This window comes from Mus caroli, unplaced genomic scaffold (genome assembly GCF_978045245.1).
Source record: "Mus caroli unplaced genomic scaffold, Mus_caroli_1 scaffold_9, whole genome shotgun sequence".
NCBI classification, from domain to species: Eukaryota; Metazoa; Chordata; class Mammalia; order Rodentia; family Muridae; genus Mus; species Mus caroli.
This window is the reverse complement of record NW_028227264.1, coordinates 121417869-121439713: the sequence shown is the minus strand read 5'-3', so window position 1 is coordinate 121439713 and position 21845 is coordinate 121417869. Positions and strand designations below refer to the sequence as shown.

General features: G+C 44.6%; 1 protein-coding gene across 4 annotated transcripts in view; it reads left to right on the top strand.

Moving 5' to 3' along the window:
* The window catches only part of Srgap1 (SLIT-ROBO Rho GTPase activating protein 1), a 279875-nt gene that overhangs the window by 215199 nt on the left and 42831 nt on the right, over positions 1-21845 (top strand). For 3 of the 4 annotated variants that reach the window (XM_021173833.3, XM_085843214.1, XM_085843215.1), the window contains 4 exons: positions 9449-9646; positions 10297-10381; positions 17924-17951; positions 20495-20597. In XM_021173833.3, the coding sequence (XP_021029492.1) occupies positions 9449-9646; positions 10297-10381; positions 17924-17951; positions 20495-20597 (414 nt within the window). Of the gene's footprint in view, positions 1-9448; positions 9647-10296; positions 10382-17923; positions 17952-20494; positions 20598-21061; positions 21096-21845 lie in introns of all 4 variants that reach the window. The other variant, XM_021173834.3, reaches the window with a different exon arrangement.

Sequence of the window (21845 nt, the reverse complement as noted above, 5' to 3'; positions counted from 1 at the left end):
TTTTTACTTGGAAAATACTCTCTATGCTGTGGGAAAACAGTATGTTATACCCAAGGTCAAAGTTGGCAGGCTACAGACTTGCTTCGTTTGGCTTCAGAGTTTTGACTTGTTTTTAAAAAAGAAGTCAGAAAATCTGGCAGCAAGAGAAGAGAAGTGAGGCACCTTCTCTCTTCTTCCCCATCTCACTGGACCCCCAGTTTCTGTGAGTTCCCCAGTTCTGTGTTACCTACCTGTCTTGGCCTGTGGATAAATTCTCTTTGCTGTACACTGCTTCGTTTAAAAAACAACAACAACAACAACAAAAACTCAGTTGTTCTCCTTTAAAAAACAAAATGGAAGTCCTGCTGAGCATGGTGGTGATGTGACCCAACCCATGGGGGAGGCAGGAGGTTTATTCTGAATTCAAGACCACATGAGATACAACAGCAAAAAAGATACATAAAATAAAAACTGGAGGTTTTGCACAGAATGATCAATATCCTGCTCTTAAAACTTTGAAGACCTGCTCACAGTAGGGGCACATCACTGCAGGACAGTGACAGGAGTGGCTTCTATGTGTCCTTGGGCTCCACCTCTGCACACAGGGACTTATGAGTTCTCTCCGAGGCTCACTTCTGTCTCTCAGTGTTGTCTTTACTGCATCTGCACTAATGGGAGAAGAGCAGGGGATGTTTGTAAAGGTGTCCTGTGCTGAAAGTAAAGGTTTGGAACATACTTAGTTAAATTTCGGTTTGAGGGGCATGCATAGTGACTTGTGATGTTGTTACTTCACAGCTCTGATGGCTACCTGCTAACTTTTTAAATGAATGCATGCTTCACAGTAGGGCACAGCTTCACCCGAAGACCTCAGGTCCAGACCTGTGACCACATCTCCTGTCGTCTTTCTCCTTATATAGCAGTGGTTCTCAGCCTTCCTAATGCTACAGTCCTTTGATACAGTTCCCCACCTTGTGGTGACCCCCAACCATAAAAAAAAAAAAAATTTGTTGCTGCTTCATAACTGTTATGAAGTGGAATGAAAGTATCTGATATGCAAGTTATCTGATGTCATGACCACAGGTTGAGAAACAAGTATTATGAACATTGTCAAAACTCTTTCCCACCTGATGTTTCACCAGCCTGTGGTCTTTTTCTTTCACTTCCATCTTAGGAAGACCTGGCTGGGTACTGCTGCTGCTGCTCATTGTCAAAGCTAGCCTCTGGCACAGTTCCTCCCCATTGTCGTAGTTCTTCCTGTGGTACAGTCCCCGTTGTTTACCTAGCACCCCTTGCACTGTGCACAGCTGAAGAGAAAGGGAACAATGAGTTGGGAAGTGTCTGCATGGGTAAAAGCATTTGCTGCACAGATATAAAGGCCTGGGTGCAGGTCCCCAGAACCCACAAAATGCCTAGACTCAGTAGCACAGAGCTCCTACTCAAAGATGGTAAGTAGAGAGAGGAGAAACTCTGGAAAGTCATGGGCTAGCTATGCTGGTATATAGAATAGAGAACAAGACATCTCAAACAAGGCAGAAAGTGCAAACTGATAACCAAGATAGTTATCTGACCTCCACACGTGTGATGTGGTAGATGCACATCTTTATTCATAGAGATAAGCACACATACTCTCTCACACATATACACACTCACACATACACTCTCACACACATACACACTCACACACATACTCACATACACTCAAACCCACACTCACACTCTCACACACATACACATTCACACACATACTCACATACACTCAAACCCACACTCACACTCTCACACACATACACACTCACACACATACTCACATACTCACACTCAAACACACACTCACACACATACACACACTCACACACTTACACTCAAACACACTCTCACAGACAGTGACTCTTACACACACACTCACACACACTTTTAAAAAGTGGGGAATGCGTGTACATACAATAGTGTGACCATGACCTTCATATCCTTTAGGACAGTGCTGGTTTTGAGTATTCTGCTTGTCACTTTCAAACCATGTGTCCCCATATTTGGTCTGGAAAATGGAGTCTTCACATCTGTGCTATCATGCCAGTAAATCACCTTAGTAGAGGAAACAACTCAAGTTATTAAATGGCTTCTCCAACCTTGGGGGAATAGAAGAAAGCAGGCTGGGGCGCCTCGTCAGTCCTCAGCGGGGCTTACTGAGCGAGTGGCCCATATAAAATTCCATGGCACCACTTAAAACCTCCCACCAGTGGCTTGCTAAGAAGAACTTCACAAACTTATAAAAATATTTTCCTCATTTCAAGATATGTTCAACAATAACAAGCAAGATTTTGAAGCCAATTAAAACAAATTTCATGACATGTACAATTAAGGAAAAGTGAAGATATTTCAGTTATAAATTCTTCCTTCTTAAGAAAATCATAGACATGAACACACACACACACACCAAAAAAAGTTTTATTTTCTTCATGGTATCAATAACTGCACCAGAACCCTAAATTATATAAATCTGTGAGCGAACCCTCCTCTTCAGGTTCTTTTAAAACTTGGTGTAAGACGTTGGGCTCATAACTCAGATTGTTGTCTTGGACCTTCTCTGTCTTCTCCGTGGCTTTTGTCACGTTAAGCATCTCCAGCTGGCCTGCAGCTTCCTATGGCGAGATACAATGACAGCCTAGGTAAATCACCTTCAGTGATGTGTCACCAAGGCAAAGCTGAGAACAGTCTACTGTCTTCTATTGCCAGTACACACATATATTGTGTTTGTTTCGAATAAGCTTTAGCTCTCAGAAGGGAGGACTTTAATCCACAAGAACATCTCCAGGGGAATGAGTAGAGTCCCGAGAAAATGGATACAGGCATGTGGTCCCTGGCAGAGATGGCAGAGTTCAGAACGGCCAAGCAGAGCAACCACTGAGCTGCCTTGTGCTAAGAATCCTTTGGCATCCCTGAGAAGGACTGAACTTCAACTTTTCCCAGCAGACTTGCTCTCATGGGCACCCCGTGGTCCCCTGCCCAACTCACAGGTGCCATGAAGATGAAGAAGTCATTCCTGGCTTCATGTTGCCACATAATAGGTAGAACTCTAAACCTATAAATTCCATCCCAGATGCGTGAGAGCCATGGACTCTTGAGAGTTGGGTCCATCCACAAGGCTACTAAATCAGAGTCGGGGTGGGTGGACTTCAGGAAAACGGGCTTTTCTGAGAGATGGCTGAAGGCAGAGGCTGTGTTCTAAGAGCCCCTGGGCAATGATGCTGTGGCTAGCCTTGCTGTTGCTTGCTGAGAATGAATTTCATAACATGATGGCAGAGGATTAGCATGACTCTGCAGTGGTGCTGTAGCAACAACACTCAACAAAACACATAGGGCATCAAAGGTGAGCTGAGTTTTCTGCTCCGTGATACCCTGACAGGGTCACTAGTGTCTGCACCACTGGTAAGGGACAAGGAGAGAGGGAAGAACCAAAACATGACGCATTAAAAATGTGTCTGAGTGTGTGTGTGTGTGTGTGTGTGTGACTGTCTGCCAAGTATGTGTATGACTGACTGTGAGTGTGTGTGTGACTGTGTGTGAGTGCATGTGGGTGTGTATATGTTGTCTCTGCTCCTGCCATCTCTGGCCTGCACAGAAATACTTTCCATAGCCTGGACACAAACCCAATCTGTGTGTGTGTGTGTGCATGTTCCCTTTCTCCAATCTGTGTGTGTGTGTGCGTGTGTGTGTGTGTGTGTGTGTGTGTGCATGTTCCCTTTCTCCTGGCCGTGAATCTATCCGAAATGATACGGCGGTGTAATAGAAATACAGACAGCATCAGTAAAGTACGTGGATGGCAAAGTCGCCTTCACAAAGAGATGAGTGTGTAGGTCTACATCCAAAACATAGCTTAAGGCATCAAGCTATCAATAATATAGGGTGTGTCCCAGCATGGGTTATGCCTCCCCCCACCCCAAATTCATATGTTGAAGAGCTAAATGTTGATACTGGGGGGTTTAGAACATGACCTTGTTTTAAAAAAAGGTTTTTAAAGAAGTCGACAAATTAAAGAGAGGCCCTTGGGGTGGGTTCTAATCCACTATGATTGATGTGCCTATAAAAAGGTAGAATTGGAGCCCAGAGACACAAAGAGAGGGTGGCTTTTTATAAGCCAGCAAGAATGGCCTGGAACAGATGCTTCCCTTGCAAGCCTTAAGAGGAGAGATCCACACTGAACCTTGAACATCCGGCCTTCAGCACTGAGACATGATGGCTTTCTGTCGGTTATGATGGGATGACAGTTTGCCCGAGCAAGCTGACACAGTGTACTTGAGCATGACACCAGCAGAGTGACTTTTGGACTTTCTTCAAAGACTCTCCTGAGGACCAGACAACTAAGAGCTGGTGTGTGTAAATCCCACAAAAGCCGGCAGTGGTGAGTGCTCGCTGTGCAAGGATTCAGACCTGAGTTCCAATCTCCAGCACCCGCGTTATGAAAGCAGAGCACAGTAGTCCATGTCTCTACTGCCAGCACTGGGCCGGTGGAGCCTCGGAGTGCACTGGCTGACCAGCCTAGCCAAGAGGTGCAGCAAAAGACTCTGTTCCAAGGCAGTAAGGAAGCCAGCAACACAGGGAAACAGCCAGTGTCCGCCTCTTGCCCGCACACATTCCCATATGGACACACACACCACAGCAGTGTACACAAACACGAATAATAGTAATCGACAGTGATAAGAATGTTTTCTAATCTCGTAGAAGTTACCTATCACCCATCACTCATGTTGATCCACAGGCTTAAGGATAAAAACAGGCTTGTGTTTCTCCCATGTTCCTTGACAAGTCTTTGGCATTTGCTCCTGCCAAACCCACCCATATTTTCCTGCAGCCAATGAGGAATCAGTACAGCACTGTTAGCTGTAGTATATTTGTCTCGGTGAATCTCCTCTGTGCCTTATTATCACAGCTTGTGTGCCAGAAGCCAGTGTTACTCTCCTCGGAGAGCATCCCACGGGATGAGATGGAGTCCCAGCCGTAGTGCTGGTGGCTTCTGTCATTCTCTTATTCTTCCTGGCAACTCCAAATTTAACTGTGACACCATGGATTGTCTCTGTGAAGGGAATTAAAATGCAGAAGGAAAAAAAAAATGCCCGATTTGGGTTCTTCATACGCAAGATCTAGTTTTTTGCTTTTGATAACTCTGATACCCAGAAGGAGGGCATCAGATCCCATTACAGATGGTTGTGGGCCACCATGGGGTTGCTGGGATTTGAACTCAGGACCTCTGGAAGAGCAGCCAGTGCTCCTAACCACTGAGCCATCCCTCCAGCCCTCCGTCATGGGTTTTATCATGGATACAGGCGTGGATTTAGTTTTCATGCATGGTGATGCTTACATGTTTAGTCAGTGCTCCTTGGGAGGATAGGGCGTTTCATGCCTTCTTGTTTTCCATGGTTGGCACTTGGAGCTTGCTCTTCGGTCATCTCCTTAATGTAATTGTCCTTTGTTTCAAGTAGAATCAGAGTTCCTTAGATAAGCTCTCTCTCACCCTCCACTGATGTCCTAACATTTCTCTGTAGTTTTGAACATGGTGCTTGACCTTACATTACCATTCCTGATCATTCTTTTTTGTTTTTTTCCACTTAAGAAAGCTCCTAAGAAAACGGACCCCCTCACTTCTGTGCTTGAACATTTTCATGATGTCCTATTTCTTTCCAGGTGTTTCTTCCCAAATCGATGATCATGGCCCCTCCACTAAGCTCAGGGCTCCTGGCTCATTTTCTTCTTCTCTGTCTTTTCCTTTTATTGTATATCAACCCTGAGATCTTTTAAAAGCAGGAGTCTGAGCTGTCACTCCTGTTCCTAGGACATTCGAAGGCTTCCTGTGGTCCCTCCATTGGGTGTACCATGCTGGGGGGGGGGTGATTAGCATGTTATTCTGTAAGCTGTATTCTCTTCCTGTTCCTATAAAGCTGCTTGTTGAAGAGTATGTTTTAATTTACAAATATGATTTCTTTCTCATACTCCCAGGCTTATGGAAGTTCCTCACAGGTCTAACCATTGCATATGTCAGTATCAGAGTGTTGTTGAGTCCTCAAGTGCTCTCTTTCATGTCTGTTCAAAGTACGTGCCCTCTTTAGAAATGTCTCCATATGTCACAAGCACACATTGGGCTGACGTAAGATAGTGAGCCTTCTAACCCAGGGTACAGGTATAAAGTTGTGGCCTTTGAAGCTGTTGCCTGTAGTAATGGGATTTTTAAACCAATGCTTTTTCATAGACATAGCCATCCCTTGCATTGTTCATACTATAGGAACAATGGAGTCTATTACAGTCTCTGCACCCCTTTAACTGAACCCGCGGCACGCTTGTTTGCAGCATCCAGACCATTATTGACTGCTTTTATTCCTTAACCCCATAATATGATCCTTTTGCCCCCACTCTGTGTGTGTTTGTGTGTGTGTGTGTGTGTGTGTGTGCGTGTGTGTGTGAATGGATACGCAAAAGAATAGAAAATGCAGAAGAGAAGAGAGGGCTTAAGAGACAGACAACACAACAGAGTGTCCTGTTGTAATGAGGGTCTTGGAAAGAAAATTTCAGAAACAGAAGCAGTCGCTTAAGAGGCAAGGAGAAAAGCCAGAACTTGAACAAATCTCTTGGTTTAAAAGCAAGCCCCAAGCAGTCTGTCTTTATAACCTTTGCTTATGTGCTTCTAAACCCTGACAATCTGATCCCTGGGGCCTGCATGGTGGAAAGAGAGACTCTCTCAAGTTGTCTTCTGAGCTCCACACTCTCATTATAACACATGTGCATTCACAGGCATATACATGAAACATGTATGTATGTATGTATGTATGTATGTATGTATCAGTGCCTAGACGTATTGTGAAACTATAGAACCCAAGGATGAATAGAAAGCTTTAAAAGAAAATGGAGAAAAATAAAAGATTTCATGCAAAGCAATGACAGATTAATAGTAAAATTTTTACTCAGCAGGAATATGGAAGCCACAAGAAAGTGCAGGGATGCATCCCATATACTAAAGAATAACTGTCAAGCAGGAAAAGTATCTTTCATGAGCACAGATTAAAGATTCCCAGGTGGATGAAATAGACTCAACTAAAAAGAAATCCCAGTGGTTACTTTTAAAATATAAAGAATGGAGATCAAAGAATCTAATAACTACATGGACAAGCCATAATGAATATTGAACATATAATAAAAATGCTTGCCACAGAAGCCTGGCGACCTGAGATATAAAAGTGGAAGGAGAACTTGACTACACAAAGTGGTCCTCTGACCTCCAGTTGGATGCTGTGGTATGCACATGTGCACGCGCGCCCACACACACACACACACACACACACACACACAAATATAAAAAGCAGAAGCCACATTCATCTAGCTGACAATGAAGCAGTGAAAAGCTGAGGCCAAGAGCAGGAAAATAATTACTGACATGAATCACAACACTCATAGCCAGGAGAACATTGATTGACAGGTTTCAACAAAGTATTCCAAAAGGAGGGATCCAGGCTGCCTTCCACATACAACATCATGCTCAAACTTATACAGCGGGAGGAGACCTATGGAGACCGTGTGAGACCCCTGCACACCAACACTGTGGCTTAAATTGAAAGGAGGGACAGTGCCAACTGTCCACAAGGGTGTGGAGTAACGGGAATTCTCCACCGTGCTGACAGGAACATAAATAGCATCGGTTTTGGGAGAACAATCTGGCATTTTCCATGTACAGCAATTGTGTCCATGTATGTGTGCCCCCCACCCAAAATATGTTCATTGCACTATAATTCATAAAATTCATAAAAGACAAAACTAAAAAAATACTCATTTGTCAATCACAGGGCGAATCATGATTTGTCCTTGCAGTGAAAACCAAGTAATGAAGTGTGACATGCACAAGAAATGGATCTCCTTGACGTTGGGCAAAAGGAAGGGCGTTGAAGACATATTCCATACCGTCTCTATAAGATACCGCTAACGTGCTAGAAAGCAGGGTGGTGAGGAGAGACGGAGGTGTAGCTTCATACTGGAGTGTTTACTCTTAGCATATATAAGTTCCTAGCTTTGGTACACCCAGTGTGGGGGTTATTTGAAGGACGGTGAGAATATTGATAACATACACTTTGGGATGGAGAGGTGTTTACCTAGGTGTGCTCACATTGGCATTATTCATTGGCTTGTATACCTATGTGTAGCATCGAGTTTGGGCTACATCGATTTGTGCTCCAGGCTGGTCATAGCTTCCAGCCACCCACCTAGGTTCATTGGGTCCTCGAATGAAACACACACACACAAGCTTATTTTTAAATACCATGGCTGGTTCTGGACTGGACACTCCTAAACTGTTCCCTGCTACCCCAGGCCAATTGGGGAAGTGGCTAGCGAACACTTACCGAATTCTTATGTGGGTCGTTGGCTTTATCTCCTGCAGCTCCTATGTCCCTCCGTATCCTTCCCCCTCCATGCCCCCCACCAGTCATGGTGATTCCTCACTCCTCCCCTGCTGCAACGTATTGTAAGGGCTCCACCCCATCTCCCTTTGTCCAGCCATTGGCCACTGGCATCTTTATTGATTGATCAAAAATCAATTCCAGACCAGAACCTCTAGTGTTCGGACAGATTCCCAATTGAATCAAAGCATTAGAACCCATCTCCAACACGTGTGGTCTGTGTATTTTTTTCGGTTTGTAGTTTTACCTTAATTTAAAAGGTAAGTAGCAATGAAATTGACAGTCTCCAGTGAGCTGTACAACACAGATGGGTGATCTGAGGTCTAGTTGGCCTGGCTCACTTCCCCTACCTACTGTTGTGCCAGGGAAATGTTAGTGATCCCCAAAAACATACACAGGAGCCAATCTGATGCAACTTACAGCAGGGTTTTTATTCTATTTGAGCTAGCTCAGGCTCGCCAATGCACCACCATCACACAGGACTGTTTTGGTGGTAGGGGAGCCCCAATTGTCCATCGGTGCAAGGCTTTATAGTAAGCAGCAAGCAGGGAGTACGTGTGCAAGCATCTCATTGGAAAGCTGCTGCGGCCTTTAACATGATTGGCCAGTGCTGGGAGTCTATCATAGACTTAACTTCTGCTCCCCTCTGCATTGGTGGTCGTTAGGCAGGGGGTGGGCTTGTAACCTGGGGTGCAGGTTTGTTGGGGGAATAACCTGGAGACACTGGTCTTGTTGTGGGTGTAACCTGGAAACTCTGGTCTTGTTGGGGATTAGCCTAGAGACTGGAGCTAGGCTCAGGTTTTGTTTGGGAGGTCAAAACATGGCGGGGGGGGGGGGGCACCTGGAAACTAATGTTAGGTACCAGCCTCTTAGCTTAACTGAATTCAAATTTAAAATGGAATCTGAACTTTAAAAGATTTGGCATCTCACTACTATGCTCCAAAGCATTCTCTCCCTAAAAGACCACCTCTCGTGGAGCAGTCTAGGGTTCACAGAAGAGCACGCTAACACGTGAAATGTATTTCTGTCCCCAGGTCAAGAAAACGACAGAAGCCACCCTCCAGACGATCCAAGATATGGTCACCATTGAGGACTACGATGTGTCTGAGTGTTTCCAGCACAGCCGATCCACAGAGTCTGTGAAGTCCACCGTGTCAGAAACCTACCTGAGTAAACCCAGCATCGCCAAGAGACGAGCCAACCAGCAAGAAACGGAGCAGTTCTACTTCATGGTGCGTCCACTCCCGGCTCCCCAGCCTCTCTTGACAGAGCGTGGGACCACACTTGCCCAGGGAACTTTTATATAGTTAACGATGCCAGGGTCTTCTGGAGGCCTTGGCTTTAAATAGGGTCACCAGAGTACCCTCAAAGTTCCCGATTCAGCCAGTCTGGGGAGAGCTTAGGAGTTAGGACCTCTCTAAAACTGGCTGGGGGGAGGGGAGCTACAGCACAGTGAAGATGGCTTATTGGGTTGCTCCTCCATCTTATTTTTGAGACAGATTTCTCTCTGAACCAGTGAGCACCCAGAATCTTCCTGTTTCTATCCCCACCCTAGTGCTAGGGTTACTGGCACACCCTGAACCCAGCCCTCCAGGGCTTACACAGCAGTTACTGCCCTTGAGTCCAGGCTCTGTCTGCTGGGACGTGGGTACACACCACAGGGCAGTTTGCTAAAATGCAGCCTGTTTCAACAGGAGGAGGAGTCCTGAGCCTGCATTTCCAACAGGCTCTCAGGAGAAGGCTGAGTCCACTAGACTAGAGATTACACCTTGAGTATGGGGATTCGAGGAGACAGACAGATAAAGCAGCGGGGGTTTATTGTCCCCTCTGGGAAGTTCCTTGACACTGGGAGGTTTTAAGTTTCTACCTTGCCTTTTTGCAGAAACTTCGAGAGTTCCTGGAAGGCAGTAATCTCATCACAAAGCTGCAGGCTAAGCATGACTTGCTGCAGAGGACTCTCGGAGAAGGTCGAGTACGGGGAGGGAATGGGGAAGCAATTTGGCCTGTGTGTGTCTGTGAAGAGCGTGTGTTCTGTGAAGAGCGTGCAGTGTGTCTGTGTGAGTGTGAGGCCCTGGAAATCGACAGTGCTGCCCTACGTTAAGATTTCAGTTGTCATAAGATTTCAGTTGATCCGAGTTCCCCGATGATTGTGTTCTCAGAGAAGCCATTTTAATCTGGGAGGTAAAGTCAGGGAAGATGTGTGGCTCAGGAGTGGAGGTTCCTTCAGGCAGGGGCCCAAAAGTACCAATCCCAGTCTCTGCTGCCTCTGCCTTGGGCTTCTTTGCCCTCTCACCTCACCCTGTCCAGGTGAGGGGGCTGGTACCTGTCCCATCTGTTGCCCTGTTGCCCTTTGGGATTGTAGAAACCAGTTTATCCAGTCTGAGCAAACTTCTTTTCTTCATTAAGTATTGTTGGTAGTTGAGATATGATCTGATAGAATATGTATGAGATAGATAGATAGATAGATAGATGTGTGTATATATACATATATATATATGTGTGATATGTGTACATATATGTCTGTGTATATATATATATATGTGTGTGTGTGTGTGTGTATATCTACACACACACATATATGCATTGCAGTGTCTGACTACAGAAACAATAGCACCGAACACTTACAAAGCATTCTCAGAGCCGTGTGTTGTTCTGAACTGTATTCTCAGTCGGGCCCTGCTACGTTTCCTCATCTTTCTGGGGGAGACTGGAGGTGGGGGGGGGGGAGCACTGCAAACAGAGGGGGCTACACAAACATCATTACTTCTCTGTCTTCCTAGAAATGTAAAAGGAAAAATGAATACACATAGGCAAAGCCATGGCTTACTTTAGCATCTGAAGTTCTAAAGCTTCGGTTTTCCGTTCATACTAGATCCTTCTGGGCGTTGTAAGAAATGAAAGAGAATGCCGCAGGATGGGGTGGGGGAGGGGAGGTGGAGGTGTATGAATGGCTAAATTCAAAAGAGACTCCCAAAGCCGGAGAGGTGGCTCGCTAGGCCATTATGAATACTTGTTGGGGTCTGAGTTAGGTTCCTGGGAATCTGATGCCCTCTTCTGGCCTCTTTAGGAAACACACACACACACACACACACACACACACACACACACACACACTGGTTCACATACATTCAAGCAACACACTCATGCACATAAAATAAAAATAATTAAGATTCCCATCCTGCACCTGAGTTCTTGCTGCCAACCATCCTGGAATCTTTCTCGCCCATAAAGCAGTTTATCTACGGCCACCTTACCATATGGTTCTCCCCTAAGAACCTCTCATCCTTAGAGAATGGCCATAAGGCAAAAAGCTGTCGCCATGCGTGTCCTCGGGGTTCCCCAGCCTTCAAGTTGAAAGACAGTCCTACCGAAGGAAAAAATCGGGAGGGACTTAACTGTTAAGAAGATAATAATAACCCAATGCAGTGGGTCAACTTTAACTAAAGTCTGAATCAAAAGGCACAACGTATAAAGACCATTTTAAGCATAATAGGAAATGGATATAATCTATAAGTTAAATATGATTGACTTAATTTTCCTCTGTTATAATGATACTGTGGTTATAAAGAAGAATGTCTGCAAAAAAAATAGAAAAAGAAGAATGTCTGTATTCTTAAATTTAAAAAAAAAAATTAAAATTGCCACAATGTCTAGATCTTACTTCCCCGCGGCATGGCTCAGGATTTTCTAAAGGACAGAGAGACAGATGACAGACAGACAGACAGACAATCTCAGTAAAGGTGAGCAGGGTATTGCTTGTACTGTTCTTTGGTCTCTTCCGTAGGTTAAAACTTTATACTTAAGCTTTACCTTTGAATAGTTTTCTTAAATACCCATGTCCTACACCCCTGATTCTCATAATAAATTCCCTTTTTCCTCCCATTTTCTGCGAGTGCCTGATATATTCAGCAAATGCCCTCGAGGTCCCTTGGTGCCCCCAGAGCATAACTTCTCCTCAGTGTGAAGAAATGCTTTAAATGCTCTCAGACACCAAAGTGCTCCCTCCAAGACTGAGAGCCACTGTGGACTTGGTGAGACTGGGGGCGCCGAGCCATGAGGGTGCGCTCACTCTTGGCACTGTAAGCAGGCGAGCGTTAGTGTGGCACAGAGCCACGTTCTGAATGAAGCTTTTATGGTCGGCATTCAGCATACATTCTTTTATGTCTCCTAGAGAGAAAAGCCACACTGGTGAATGTTATTCTCCATGTCACTCTTGGATCGGGCTACATTTTGGCCTGTAGTCTGAGACCGTTTGCCAAAGGCTGTCCTTAGCCATACTGTGTAAAGCCATCATACCTTGTCAACACCAAGCCAGGATTCCTTTGTCTTGGAATTTCTTTCAGTGAGCTCCAGTGTCCCCATGACATAGCTTCGTTACACTCAGTAAAGTCTGTGGAAGGGACCTGGTTGGTTTTCGTCGGAGTAGCATGCATAGACTTGAGTACCGACCTCTGCTGCTCTTAACGCAGTAACTTCTGGCAGCTTGACAGTCCATCAGCTGCTGGCCACTCACTGCTGCTGGGTTTAACCCTCCAAGAAAGGCTGAGCATGAGAGAGACGCACTTCACTTTTAAAACGTTCACCCCTCATAAACCTGCTGGCTTTCCATGTGAGCCCTGTTCAGTGTTAGTAGACGTACAACAGAGAAGGCTTAACCGAGTTAATGGCGCCTGTCCCATGGAAAAACAGTCCAATGGTGATCTCTTAGGAAGGAGTCCAAGTCCCATCTGGTTAAGTGAGGTCAGCAGTCCAGAGGTAAGTGGTGGTTTGGGGACAGGCTTGACATTTCGGATAGGAATACCTCTGAATCCTCCCAGACTTAATGCTGCAAAAGCTGCCTTCATAGTAAAACAAATGAAGCCTAGCCCAGGGATTTAGCAGTTGATCGTCCACAGATGAAACTCTAACTACAGACATGTGTTTGGCCCGCCTTGCTGCCCGTTCTTGGCAGGCTACCAGTGGGCCCCGTCAGTTCTTTGATTTACTACACAGAGAAGCAACTGGATCAGACTCTTAAAGCGGCCTTCTCTAAACTCAGAATCCCGAGGCTTTAAAAGGTACCAAAATAGAAAGAGACGCATGGGCTCTCAAAGTCACCCTCTTCTTTCTCATCCCAACAAGGCTGCTCGCTCTTCAGGGATATCATTTCTTTCTGAATGAAAGTTAAATCGGCCACAGTAAATGAGATAGTTATAAAACTGGGACACCGGTTTTTGTTTTGTTTTGTTTTAAATCTAGTAATGAGCCTTCCTGTTCATATCAGGTTCTTTGTGTAAGGTATTTGGAAGTAAGAGGGTGGAAATATCTGTGCAATTTCACTACACAGAAAAATGTGACAGTGGGAGCCAAGCTCTCTGTTACATTGTTTCTTGTCCTAGGCATGACAAGATTTTTTTTTTTTTTGACAAAGGAATTAAGTGGGTTATCTTGGAATAATCCATTGTCTGTCTTTGAGTAGGAGTACAAATATTCTTTCAAAAGATAATCGGATTGTGGATAATTATGTCTTTTTACAAAAGCACCACAGTAGACTATGGCGTTCAGAAAGAAAAAGGGCTGGGAAGGATAGCCACCAGCTCTTTATCAGTCCTCATTAGGGGACAAATCAAAGGTACCTCTGTCCAGCTCAAGATAGATACATTTTAAATATTATTCTCTACCTTTTTTTTCCTTACCTCAAGTTGTCCACAGCCTTCATTTTAAATAACATGCATTTGAATTTAAAAAGTAATTCACTTCACAACTCTGAAGTCAAATGGAAGAGAACGCAAAGAAACCACTTTATCCCAGATGGCAGTCATAGCACTTGGGAGGCAGAGGCAGGAGGATGGACAGGGAGCCCGGGATACTGAGCAAGGCTGATCTCTATCTCAGCAACACTCCCTCATGCCTGAAAAAATAGTCCAAAGAGTTGTTTTTACCAAGAAAAAATTAATCCTGGGTTTTTTTTCCTATCCAAGTGTCTTATATGGGGTAGGGGTAGGGGCTCCTTACTTTTTATAATAATTAAATAATAAGTTTCCAGAGCGAGTGATTGAAATCTAAGCCTCCAGAGCACTGGACACATTCACAGCTCTTTTGGACGGTGATTCTTCCTTGCTTGTATGTTATTGATCCATTAATGACAATGCTGATTTAAAAATAAGATCTCAGCCGGGCGGTGGTGGTACACGCCTTTAATCCCAGAACTTGGGAGGCAGAGGCAGGCGGATTTCTGAGTTTGAGGTCAGCCTGGTCTACAAAGTGAGTTCCAGGACAGCCAGGGCTATACAGAGAAACCCTGTCTCGAAAAAACCACCACCGCCCAGCTAGGTTTTTAATTTCTTATCTCATACTATTAACCGTCAATGAAAGCAAAATGATAGAAATCATCTTGTTTATCTTGTTCTCAATTTAGGAAATAATTAGTTGGGGTGTCTGAACAACAAAAAAAATCGCAAAATTTCCCGGTTGTAGGGTATTTTACTTTTCACAATCATCAGTCATCGTGGTTTCTCTCCATCAAACCACGTAGAAACGATTAGACCACGCTCCCCAGCTTAAATGTGTATTAGTTTGCATTTTGACACATCTGTGTAATTTTGGTTTTTAATTGCATCTTTCATTATTTTGCATTTTATCTTAGGCATATTAGGCAGATAAACGCATACACTGGGATCCATTCCTTTCTTCTAGGATTGTTCACCAGGGTTTTCCAAAGGGAAAACAAAAGTTAGGTTTGAGTGTGGGTGTGCACGTGTGCACATGTGCATGCAGGTGTCCACGCATGCCTGCCCACACGCCTCAGAGGTAGGCACACAATGTCATTCTTGGATCATGCTGCGCTATGGTTTAGAGACAGGATCTCTCACTGAGGTAAGAAGCTTGCCACGTTGCTAGGCTGGCTGACCAGAGACCGTCAGAGAGTTACATGTCTCTACCCTACCAAGTACTGGGGTCAGAGACATGTGCCATGACGCTCAGGTTTACATGGGAGTTGGCATCTGAACTCAAGCTCTCATGCTTCATGGCAGATGCTTTGCCAACTAAACCGCCTCCCCGACCCAGAAACTTAGCTTTGTGTGTGTGTGTGTGTGTGTGTGTGCGCGCACATGCATGTGTATGTGCATGTGTCTGCGTGTATGTGTGCATGTGAATGTCTCGATGTGTCTGTATGTGCCTATGTGTGTGCGCGCTTGTGTGTGCATGTGCGTGTGTGTATGTGAATGTCTGTGTGTACATGCACACAATTAAAAACCAAAATTACAGATATGTGAATATGGAGAGCCTGGCCTAATCACTTTATGTGGTCTGATGCTGCCGAAACAGATGGTTGGTAAAACACCTTAGGACCTGGACATTTCTCTACTTTTGCTCAGATATAGCAACTAATTATTTCTTAAATTGCAAACAAGATGATTTTTATCTCGTGTGTGTGTGTGTGTGTGTGTGTGTGATGAGGATTGAACTCACAGCTTCTTGACCACTCAGCGAGTGCTCTACCGATGAGCTACATCCCCACCCCAACCGCCACATTTCTTAAGGTAGTGTATGTAGTACTTGGAACTTCAGATCTGTCACTAAAATAAACCTCAACCCTACTGCCAGGGCCACACTATATTAACAAGAGCTGGGACGGGTCATGTTCTTATGTGCTCAGTCTCTTTCTAAACAAGTTATAATAATAATAATAATAATAATAATAATAATAATAATAGAAGCTACCTCACAAAAGTTGTTGTGAGGTGCTGGAGAGATGGCTCAGCAGTTAAGAGCACTGACTGCTCTTCAGAGGTCCTGAGTTCAATTCCCAGCAAACACATGGTGGCTCACAACCATCTGTAATGGGATCTGATGCTCTCTTCTGGTGTGTCTGAGGACAGCTACAGTGTGCTCATATAAATAAAATAAGTAACTTTAAAAGAGCTGTTACGAGATTTGTGAGTTAACATATTTAATATAAAGGGCTTAGGTCAGGTGTGGCAGTACCATACAAATACTGCCCCCAAGGGGGCAGAAGCAGGAAGTTCGGGAGTTCTAGGCCAGCCTGTGAGCTGAGGTTACTAAGTGCCTCTCTTAAGATTAGTAAGGAGACAGTGCTAACACTGGGTGGAACTTACTGCTTACTTGATGCTTAGGGGTATTTATTCAAATAGTTTCTGATCTGCTCTGACTAATATATCGCACTGATGTCATAATAAAGCAGACACCGTGACCAATGCAGACAAGCCAGACAGTGTGTGTGTGTCCCTTCAGTCCCTTGCTCATCCCATCCATTCCCCCGGGGTCATTTTGGCCAGCTCCTATGGCCTCAGCACAACCAAAGTGATGGAGCCTCTGTGCCCTGTCTCCCCTCTGACCCAAGCCAGCCCAGCCCAGCTTCCCACAGACATCTCCACTGGGATACCCATCAGGTACCACATTCCACATTCAGCTCACTCCCGCCCTGGCTAGGAACTGATCTTCTCAGCGCTTGCAGTGGCTTGGATCTGTGTGAAGAATGGTGTCCCCTGATACAAGCCTTGTTCCCTGTTGAATCAACACATATGAAGTATCTCGTGTCACTTCTTATTCAAGAGCAGATAATAGAGTGAAGGGCTCAGCTGTGGTATAGCCGTGTTCACTGACAACTAGCACCAGCAAGTTGTCCACCTGGCCTTGTCTTATGGGTCTGAAACACTGTGTCGTGTGATGGGCGGGGCTTACCTGTTTGTGCTACAATGTAGCCTTTCTCTGCCCGCTATAGCTTCAGACTTCTTCAGGACAGGGTCCTCATTTTGTAAACAAACCAGCTGAATGGTTCTACCCACCCACTCCTTACCGCACTGCCCCTGGATGCATGAAGAGCAGACAGCAGCCGTGGATGCTTGCAAATGTGAAATGAAGGCGGACCATAAGCATTCTAGAACAGTTCAGTCCTGTTATTTACAAGAAGGTGACCATATGTATGCATGGGAAGCAGCTGGTGGTTCCAATGACAGGACTCTGAAAGGCTCTTAGCTTACAAGGTGGTAAATAGTAGTATAATTTAATGTCCTTGTATGTTATTGTGTGTGTCGGCTTAGATTAGGGAACACAGTTCTCTCCCAGTGCCCTGATTTCATACTTCAGAGAGAATATTGACTTAGTCTAAGGGAAACTGAGTTCACACCACGGATTTGCTTTTCTGTCCATCAAAACAGCAAATAGCTAGCAGGAAACTTTTAGATATGCTTCGAGTGTATTTTATATTTGAACTTAACAGTCAATCGGCTGTTTCTAGTTTAAAAAAAAATGCCTCAAACTGCCAAATGAAACATGTTTCTTTAATTTATAAGATTTGTTATATTTTAGACTGAGATGCTGTGAAAATAATGACTTTGAATTATTTTTGTTATCATAGGCTATTCGCATCTTCTCTACCACAAGATCGGTAACTCTGTTAACTCGCCATCCTGAAATAACAGATGGTCACAAATGATCAACTTCGACCCACTGAGTCCGCCTGGTTTACTTATTTTGTTTATTCTTGTTTTTTTTTTTCTTGGCAGGCCATAGAGCTGAATATATGACTACAAGGTAGGAAGATGCTTTGTCATCATCTGTGGTCTGTTTCCCTCTCTTCTCTTTAACAAGAGCAGTTAACAACTGTAGCAGATAGTCTGGGCACGATGAAGCTCAGCACCTTGAAATGCTTGGGTCCTCAGACAAATACTCTGACATAACTAAGTTGTCTCCAGTGGGATTGTCAAGTCCCTTGGTAAGCAGTTATACCCGAGCGAGCAGGCTTAACTTATCTAATCCCTGATACATTAACTTTTTTAATAGATTGATGATTCTGTTGACATGATAATTTAGTTAGCAAGTAATAGGTGTGTGTACCAACTGCCTTAGTAAGAATTGCCTTCTTCCGCTTCCTGCTACACTTCATGCTATCTGAAAATTACAGATACATGGAAATCTGGGAACTGTAGATCTGAACCCACTTTTGCATCTGACTCTAACACGAGCCACCTATGGCAGCTCCTCCTTCCCCTCACCTCCGCACCCACCCAGGAAGGGCTGTGAAGCTTTTTGTTTGCAAGCAGATTCTGAGTTGAGTTGGAGAAGGTTCATGATGACTTTTGTTTCTCGATGGTATCATTTGCACACCAGCCAGACACGGTAGGAGTTGATCTAGCAAGACTTCAAGCGTTTGAGGCGAGAAGCAGGTGAAACTCTTTAACAGTGGGGCCCTCTGGATTCTGTATCTGATGCTGTGAGGCCCTGGGCCTTTGTTCATCCCGGAGGGACCATCTATGGCAGTTAGCCAGGATGGCCTTTCAACATGCAGATTCGCTAATCCGGAGCCTGCTCTGATTGGCTCTTTCTCTCTGGGATACATGTCCACGTGCCTGGACACCCCACCGCCAGGTACCAGACAACCAGACCCTTCTCCTTGCTGCAGAAGCTACCCAGGTCATCCAAACTATACAATTCAGTTGTTGCCTTCCACGCTGTTCCCGTTCCATCCCACGAAAGCCACAGTAAAGAGCGCTTTTTTTCACCTTCTCCTCCCTCCTTGCCTCCTGACCAGCCTTTGAGCCTCCCGCAGTTCCCACCCACCCCGTGGTGGAGTGCCAGAGCACACCACACCCATGCCTTTGAGTGCTATAAACGAAGCTCTGTCTCTGCATGGGCAGTCACCCCTTGATACTAAAATCTGTGTTAGAAAACATTTATTAGGGAACGAAAACCGTGGACGGTATTAAGTAATTCCGGGGAAACTTTCGGCAGCTCATTGCCTGGGTCCTTCACACCTGCCTCATCCCTCCCTTCATGCTCTGCATGGAATTTAGCGTATAAAAATAGTTCAGAGACTATTAACTGGGGAAGGACAGGGCGTGCTGCCTGGCAGAGGTCTCCACACATTTCTATGTATTTGTAAAGGCTCCTTTTAAGTCCCAGGCACCACAGGACTTCGGGTGCTGCTGGCTCTATACCCCATTAGTCATAGCCCTCCTGCTGGGAGATTCTGAGAGGGTAGCCATGAAAGGCTGTTTTCAAGGATTTGTTCTCTCATATACATGCTGATTGCAGTGTTAATATCTAGTGAGCTCTTCAGGGTTTCACATAATTTCTTGGGATTTTGCTTTTAAACTGGACTTTGTGAATTTGAGCCAATTGAACTTAAGAGGCCTTTGTCTAAAGAATCCTGCTTCGTGAAGGGCTTACACAGTCTGTAGGCATGGCAGTCCTTCTCCTGTCTGTTTTGCAGAGGTTAACCAGCAGAGATACAGAAACTGAGTCTGGTCATCTTGTTCCTTCCTCTTTTCCTCTAAGGGAAAAGAGCAGAAGAGGCTGCCTCTTCCTGATAATGCTGCAAGTTGATTGGTGCAGGGTTTTCCAGTAACGCATGTGGCACACTGTATGTGTGTATGCCTGAAAGACCAGATTATCCACCAAAGCCAACAAGCAGGAGAGTCCAGAACAACACAAGGGGGTGACCTACTGTTCTACAGATATGTGGGGAAGGGCACCGTGCATTCAACAGAAACAGTAACTCATGCATGTCTTGGGCCCCACAGCCAGAAACTATATTGACATCAAACTCTAATTTTCCCAGGGGTGATCTGTTAATAAGAATATGCACACAGAATAAAAACTCGTGAGTGACTAGGGAATATGAGCAGGTGCACTGCTACCTGCACTGAAGAGTTACGAGCGAACGAAAAATATTTTTAATTTCTCATCTGGAAATCTCTCAATGCCCTTTTACATTTGTGGCTTGGCATGTAGCTGGTAAACCAAACAGAGACCTGGCTTTACCACATTTGGCTAGATAGCTCAGAATAGCCATTCATAATGCTTACCTTTTTGTTTTGGGTTTTTTTTTTTTAAGGTATAAAAAGTAAAAATGGCAGTTCTAGCACATAGAATCACCACGGTCTAAATGAACAACTCCTGTGCTCTCGATGTACAAATAAAAGTGGATTGAAGGAGGGTGGGAGTGTCTGCTCCTAGGCTGGGGTGGGGGAAAAAACCCCAGGATCCCCTGGCTTAGTTATTTTGATATGACCTAAGGGTATTTCATCAACTGTCTGATTTCTGCCATGCTCAGTAATTATGTTCCCTTCCCTTAGGCCTCCAAACGTCCCCCCTAAGCCCCAGAAACACAGGAAGTCCAGGCCCCGCTCCCAGTATAATGCTAAGTTGTTTAATGGGGATTTGGAGACATTCGTCAAGGTACAGCACCTGCCACCACCCGGTGGCTGACCTCCATGCTTCTCACTATAATGGCCTCAGCCTCCCGTGACGGAGGCCAGTCATTATGTCCTGGGGCTCTTCAATTCCCCAGAAAAATCAATATAATATTTCCTGAAGTCAGAGGGGGAGAAGATTGGGATTGAAAACCTTCTGAAGAAAATAAATGAGCGTGGATGTTATCATATGGCAAAGGAAAGAGCACTCTTTTCTTTTTCCAAGCCAAAAATTGAAGGAAAAGGAAAAAGATAAACAAGATAAAATATTTTCTTGAGTTGTGCAGATGAGACAGCACGGTGTACATCCGTGTTTAAGCACACTCTCGTGACTTAAGGAATTCATTATATTGGATACATTTTGTACAGCCTTGAAGTCTGTATCTTGTATCTCTGCCGTGTTTACTCTCTGTCTTCTTTCTCATCCTGTATTTCTGATAATGCTTCTAGCCGGGGACGAAGGAACTCTCACGCAAGACATCAGGTATCGTGCTGACCGGAAGTGAGGGCCTCTCCACGCTGCCATCGCTCGCAAGCCGTACCCATGCTTGGCTTTAACTAGACTTTTGACATTCCTCAAAAGAAAAATGTTTGCAGTTGGAAATTAGACAGCTTATAAATAGGCTTTACTTAGAAAAAAAACCTGTGGGAACCAGACACTAATTGAAGAGATAATGATCTTCGCCAATACGAGGGAAGAGATCAGGTTTTAACCTGCTGTGTTTGGCAAATGTATCAGATCTGAGTTAGGGAATGCCAGTGTTAAATGCCAACTACATAGTTAATATGGAATTAGGGATTCTGATGTAAATCACATGAAAAAGAGACTTCCCCATTAAAGATAACATTTCATGAGGTGGCCTACAGTGGTTTTGAAGACGATAGTAGAAAAGGCACATTTTAAATATTTTATAAGGTCCATGAATTGTATGTTATAGATATATGACCTTCTCTGAAGATAGATCTATTCATTAAAACTGTGAACTAATGGTTAAAAGGCGACACATACATGACCCTTGACTATATTCATGTATATGTGCATACAGAAGAGAAATTTAGAAGCCTCCAGGAGGCTTAAAAAAGGCCCTAGCCCCGAGATTAAATGAAAAGTCTGGACAGTCTAGAAAGAAATCACAAAGCCATTGCCTCAAGCCTTCGGTTCTGACTGACTCTAGTTTAATATAACAGTATTGTCAAATTTGACTTGATTATCTAGTTCCCCAGCCCATAGCTT